This window comes from Chrysochloris asiatica, unplaced genomic scaffold (assembly GCF_000296735.1).
Source record: "Chrysochloris asiatica unplaced genomic scaffold, ChrAsi1.0 scaffold00321, whole genome shotgun sequence".
NCBI lineage: Eukaryota > Metazoa > Chordata > Mammalia > Afrosoricida > Chrysochloridae > Chrysochloris > Chrysochloris asiatica.
In genome coordinates this window covers 820,336-827,014 of record NW_006408839.1, presented here as the reverse complement: position 1 = coordinate 827,014, position 6,679 = coordinate 820,336, and the positions used below count along the sequence as shown (strand labels likewise).

Sequence of the window (6,679 nt, the reverse complement as noted above, 5' to 3'; positions counted from 1 at the left end):
AAGAGGCAGTTGTTCAAACAGAACATGGGAACACTGATGGTTTCAAATTAAGAAACGCGTGCACCTGGACTGTATGCTTTCACCATACTTATCTAATCAGTACGCTGAGCAAATAATCCGAGAAGCTGGGTTATCTGAAGATAAACGTGGCATCAGGATTGGAGGAAGGCTCATTAACAACCTGCGATATGCAGATGATACAACTTTGCTGGCTGAAAATGAAGAGGAGTTAAAATTTACTGATGAAGATCAAAGAGCACAGCCTTCGGCATGGATTGCATCTCAATGTAAAGAAAACAAAAATCCTCATCACTGGATCAATAAACAACATCTTTATCAATGGAGAAAAGATTGAAGTTGTCAAGGACTTCATGCTTCTTGGATCAACTGTCAATACTCATGGAAGCAGCAGTCAAGAGATCAAACGACGTATTGCATTAGGCAAATCTGCTGCACAAGACCTTTTTAACATGTTGAAGAGCAAAGATGTCAGCTTGAGGACTAAGGTGCGCTTGACGCAAGCCATGGTATTTTCAATAACCTCACATGCATGTGAAAGCTGGACAGTGAATAAGGAAGATTGTAGAAGAATTGATGCTTTTGAGTTATGGTGCTGGAGGAGAATACTGAAAGTGCCATGGGCTCCCATAAGAACCAACAGATCTGTGTTGGAAGAAGTACAGCCAGAGTGTTCCTTGGAGGCCAAGATGGCCAAACTTCGTCTCTCATACTTGCGATGTATAGTCAGGAGGGACCAGTTGCTGGAGAAGGATATCATGTTTGGTAGGGTGGAGGGTCAGAGAAAAAGAGGAAGAGCCCCAGCGAGACGGATTGGCAAAGTGGCAGCATCAATGGGCTGAAATGGAGCTTCAGTTGTGAGGTTGGTCTAGGACCGGGCAGTGTTTCGTTCTGTTGTGTGTAGGGTCACTTTGCGTCAGTGCTGACTTGATTTCCCCTAATAACAACAAGGTTTCCATCAGCTGTCTCCCTCTGCTTTGCTCTGCTGCTGTGAGTCCGACAGTCCTGCATGTGTGTGGCTTCTAAGAGAGGGACTGTGGACGATGGGGAACAGAGCACGCTACCTGGATTTTGTCCAGGACGCCCGTGCTGTCCATGCGGCTGGCCACATTGACCGTGTTGCCCCAGATATCGTACTGTGGTTTCTGTGCGCCGATGACACCAGCGATGACCGGTCCGTGGTTGATGCCTGTAACAGATCACCATCGGGTCAGCAAGAACAGCTGCAGCAGCATTTTAAACAGAACCTGCTCATTTTCTTACCTCTTTCCTGATGCCCTGATCAGAGTCCTGCTGTGGCACTCTAGGATAAGCACTGACCACATGGTCAATTTGAACCACAAGGTTAGGAGTTTAAACTCACCCGCCACTCCTTGGAAACCCTATGAGGGTCACTATGAGTTGGAACCCACTCCACTGCACTTAACAACCACCACTGTGTATTGACCACATTTCTTTATCATAGTTTTCCTTTACTGTTATCAGTTAGCACACTAATCTGTTTGGACAAGCATTGTGACTACAGCTTTCAGGGTGTGTAACCCACCTCACCCTACTTCTCCTCCACCACACACATCAACTTGCAGCCTCTGAAACTTCCCATCTGAACCCCCAGGTTCTGTAGTCAGTGAGGTCCATACATACACTTAGATAGAAAGTTGAAACTCCATTCTTGAATCCTTATTTTATACACACATTGGCCCAAACCATGGAGTTCTAATTTCTACAACTTTATTTCTTCAAAAATATTCAAGTGTTTTAATTTTGACAACTCTTCTGTCTGCTACGCTATCATGCGTGTTTACAGATCCATTTAGCATTATTCCAAGGGGGCCCCTGACTCAGACATGGGGGTCCCTGACTCAAACATGGAGCCAGGAGGAAGAGGGTCCCTAACTATGATGTGATTTATGAGGTGGGGGTCTCTGACTCAGATGTGGACTCAGGATGGAGGGATCCTGTGGATTCAGGAAGGGGGTTCCCTGTGAAGTAGACATAGTCAGGATGGGGGGGGGGTCCCTGCAGTAAAGGTGGAGTCAGGAGGTGGGTCTCTTTGAAGTAGTGGTGGAGTCGGGGAAAGGGGGAGGCCCCTGAAGGATTTGTGGAGTTGGGAGAGGCAGATTCCCTGACTCAGATGTGGACTCAGGAGAGGCTGCTATCTGGAGTATAGGTGGAACCAGGCAGGAGGGGTGGTCCCTGAAAACCGGCACATGCAGGGGTCGCTAGGAGACCAACAGAGGGCCAACTTGTACAACAGGGCTCCGCACATTTCCGCTTCCCCTGTGGGTCCTTGGTGCCTGGAAGTTGGGCTCATCCGCTCAGCACTGTGGAGTCAGGAAACCCAGGGCTCTGGTGTGTGAATTGCCTCAGGTGCATCGATGGCCAAGGAGACTAGAAGGTGGCCACAGAGCGCCTGAGTGTGGGGTGTGCTGGGAGACGGCAGGGGTTCAGATGGAAACCTGGGGTACGCAGCATCATAGGTCCCTTCATTGACAGGGACAGGAGCTGTGAGGGTTCAGATCATCAGTAACTACACGTGTACACAGTGACCACGGATATGTACCTCAAGGGGAGGTGTACGTAGAGACACAAGTAGGCATATGGAAAGACTTCAAAAATCCCCACCCCCAGAGCCCCTCCTGAAAGGAACCAGATGCAGCAGTGGTTAAAGTGCTCAGCTACTCACTAAGTAGCTGGATCAAATCCACCAGCTACTTTGGGAAAGGAGATGTGTCTTGTCTGCTTCCATGAAGACATTCAGCTCAGAAATCCTAAGGACCAGTTCTGCTTTGACCTACAGGGCTGCGAGGAGTGGACATGGACTTGATGTCCGTGCTTTGGGGTTTGTATTTCTTTTAGTGTCTGCGGGGTCACAGACCTTAGACTGCTGAGGATGTCTCTGGCATGACACCCCCACTTCTGACCGCTTTCAGCACCAGTTTCTGTGATGGGGTCCAGGTACGGCTCCCCGTAGTGGTGAGCAGCCAGGCCAGGCAGCTCCAACATTGTCCCCACAGTCCCCCGCGGGGCACAGAGGCTGAGCCTAAGTGCTCTACCAGGAGGGACGCTCCGGATCCCAACTTTGCCCCTGGGCTCCACCGCCAGGGGTCAGCCCCTCCTGCCAACAGTGTTTCTTCCAGCTGCGTCTGCGACTGCACAGGGTCACCCGCTGCGGGGCGGGCGGACCCTGCACGGAAGGTCCAGGACGATGGGCAATCCGGCTTGGTGCAGGTGGGGGGTCCCACATTCATCTTCACACCATCCTGCTTGGCAGCGTCCCTCTTCTGCGTGCTCACCTGCAAAGGCCAGCAGAGGGCGCCCAAGGGACGCAGCCTCCCGGACAGGCTGTTTGCGGCTTCTCAGGCGCTCGCTAGCTAAGGGAGGGAGGCAGGCACTCGGTAAGGACCGCCGGAGCGCCGCTCATGCTCACTCTCATCGGCGTGTGGCTGAAACACTGAGGCGTTATTGTCTTAGCCAGTAGGCGTTTATAAACTAACAACACTGTTAGGACACAGAACCATCCCCCAAGGCTTCAAGGCTGTCAGCTTTACGGGACAGACTCTCATCTTTCTCCAGCACAGCGTCTTAACCACGGCGCCACCAGGGCGGCTCTATATGTTTATAGATGAGAAGCAAGAATTACAAATAAAAGGTGGGAAAGGGCCTGCCGGCTTCCGTTCCCCCTGCCAGGTTGGATCTGAAAGCTAGCTCCCAGGGGCGTCCTGCATGCCTGGTCCCTCAGGGTGGGTGGACCACCCGAGTGGTCGCTGTGCACCGAGTGGAGGAAACAGGGAAATAAGTTAAGGATGCTGACAGCAGCCGAGACAGAGAACATTTCATCTGCTAAGGGATGTAAACTGTTTCTGCATTTCTGAATTCAGAACACACGCAGCCCAAGGAAAGGAATACTGTGGAATGCCAACACTGTTTACAACTTGGAATCAGGATGCAAATCAATGTGCAAAACCAGCCTGATAGAACTGGTTAAGAACACGACTTTCCTTGGGACTTAGGCTCAGAAGAAGGCAGATGTGTACCAGGAAAAGCCTGGACTACAAGTGCAGTGCTGGCTTGCCCAATGCTTTCAAACATTTTTTTCTTTTTTTTAAATAAAAATTTGTAAAAGGCAAGTAACTAAAAAACCCAAACCACCTAGTATCTTCCATTCCTGGAGGCCCCATGTGGGTACGGAGGAGAACTGCACTCTAGGGTTTTCAACAACTTAAAAAACAACAGATTGCCAGGTCTTGCTTCCTAGGTACTTCTGGGTAGACTAGAACCTTCAACATTGGCGTTTGTTCACTGCTTGCATTCATTGTCCAGGAGCCTCCAATTCGGACACCGGATTGGAAAACTTATGATTACTTCAGGACCTCGGACACGTGTTTGGTGACCCTGTAGGCCCTCCCCCAGGAGCGGGTCTGTGCCTGTATTTCAATGATTTCAAGACGCACGTTTTCCCCTCACAGCTTTCGACCTCTGACAGCCGGGTGCAGCTTACAGCCGAGGGCTCGGTCCTTAGCCCATTTGCTATGGTCCATAAAGGGAATGGCTCTTAGCTGATGGGATACATTACTGGAACCACAGGTGGCTTCGGAAGGACCCACGTTCAGCCCCTGCCCTGTGGACACACCAGTGCCTACCACCCGCGGCCATCTCCCACTGCCATCGAATCACAGCGGCCCTACAGAAAAAGAACTGCCCTATCTTTACAGACGCAGCCAGCCAGTCTCATCTTCCTCCAGCTGAGAGGCTGATGAGTTTGAACCTCCAACCTTGTGCTTGGCAGGTGAGCACTTAACCACTGCACTACTTATTACAGCTCTTAGAAATGATTCCACCTCATAGCAGGCCTGGGGGGCAGCGAACTGCCCCACGGAGCCTCTGAGATGGATGGCAGCAGACTGCCCCACTCCTGTCCGGCAGCTGGGCTTGAACTGCCAACCTCTTCCTTAACAGGTGAGCGCTTAACGACAGCACCAGCAGGACACCTTGGACCTTTCCTAACGTGTGCCAAAGCCCCCGCAGCGCACTCCCGAGCTCTGCTCTGTGTGTGAGGGGGAGGGTTACAGACGTGCCCCCTCCCTCCCAGGCTCCCCTGGATCCGAGACTCCGCCCACCCGCGTCACGTACCCACTCGGAGTTTGAAGTCATTGAAGGAATGCTTGTTGATGGCCTCCAACTTGGCCACCAGCGCGAACGCGAACTCCACCATGGTGCCGATGTGCAGGTACTGCCTCTCAGGGTCCTGCAACGGATACAGAGGGTGAGGGGCGCAGAGACCCTCCTGCCGCACACACCTGCTGGACTCCAGGTAGATGGGGGGAGGGGGGAATCCAGCAGCGGATACAGAGGGTGAGAGGTGCAGAGACCTCCCCACACCGCACACACCTGGACTCCAGGTAGGTGGGGGGGGAGGGGGGGACCCTGTAACACACACAGGGTTAGGGGAGCAAAGGCCCCCACAACACACACCTGGACTCCAGGTAGGTGGGGGGGGAGGGGGGGACCCTGTAACACACACAGGGTTAGGGGAGCAAAGGCCCCCACAACACACACCTGGACTCCAGGTAGACAGGGGGAATCCTGCAGCAGATACAGAGGGTGAGCGGTGCAGAGACACCCCGCCCCCAACTACACACACTTGCTGGACTCCAGGTACACAGGGGGGAGACCCTGTAACACACACAGGGTTAGGGGTGCAGAGACCCCTCCACCACACACACCTGGATTCCAGGTAGACTGGAGACTCCTGTAACACCGCACAGGATCAGAGGTGCAGAGACCCCCGCCCCTATGCTCATGGGCCGACTATGTGGCTGTAATCCGGGAACAGCCATTGGAAGCTGGCTCCCTTGTGCCCCTTCTATGTGCACCCCAACAAGCAGCCCTCTAGATGGCTTCCCCCAGCCCCCTTGCTCCCTGGCCCATCCTGTTGGGGTTGACCACTGGAGGGGTTGGTGGGGGACCAGATGGTGAGGGAGCGAGGTCATCCTCCAGCCAACTCCATGCCAGGGTGAGGCGGTTGGTCCCCTGACTGAAGGGTCCACTCCCGGAACATGAGGGTGTTTCCTCCTTATGGAGACGAGAGGAAGAAGGTCCAGGTCTCCCTTGGGGATGGTGGGAACTGATGTTAATAGTGACTATACTTTGGTAGCGTAGTGGTTACGAATTGGATTGCGAACCGCAAGATCAGCAGTTCGAAACTACCAGTTGCTCCGCAGGAGAAAGATGAGGCGTTCTGCTCCCGTAAAGATTTACAGTCTCGGAAACCCTCTACAGGGTCACTATGAGTCGGAACCAACTTGACGGCACTTAACAACAACAACATTCAGTTATACAGGGTTGTGATTTAAATTCAGTGTCCTGATGTAGTGCCGCTGTAAGATAAGCAGTGGATTACTAACCGTAAGGTTCAAACCCACCAGTCACTCCCAGGAAACCCTATACAGGGTTGTTGTGAGTCGGAACCAACTTGACTGCACTGAGCAACAATAAAGAATTTATATTTAAGGTGCTCTAGTGGTTCTGTTCCAGCATTCCAACACCATCTCATGAGCCCTCTTGGCCCGGTGTTCCGTGTTGTTGTTGACCGAGCTCCTCACTACACGTCTACCCGACCCGCCATCTTGAAGGTGGAAGGCCTGGTAGTGTAGTGGTT

General features: G+C 52.5%; 1 protein-coding gene across 1 annotated transcript in view; it reads right to left on the bottom strand.

Moving 5' to 3' along the window:
- ADCY2 (adenylate cyclase 2 (brain)) overlaps positions 1–6,679 on the bottom strand; it is a 403,615-nt gene that overhangs the window by 12,804 nt on the left and 384,132 nt on the right. Inside the window, exons 23-24 of the mRNA XM_006875344.1 lie at positions 5,152–5,266; positions 1,083–1,207 (exon numbers count right to left, since the gene is read on the bottom strand). Of these exons, the coding sequence (XP_006875406.1) occupies positions 1,083–1,207; positions 5,152–5,266 (240 nt within the window). The remainder of the gene's footprint in view (positions 1–1,082; positions 1,208–5,151; positions 5,267–6,679) is intronic.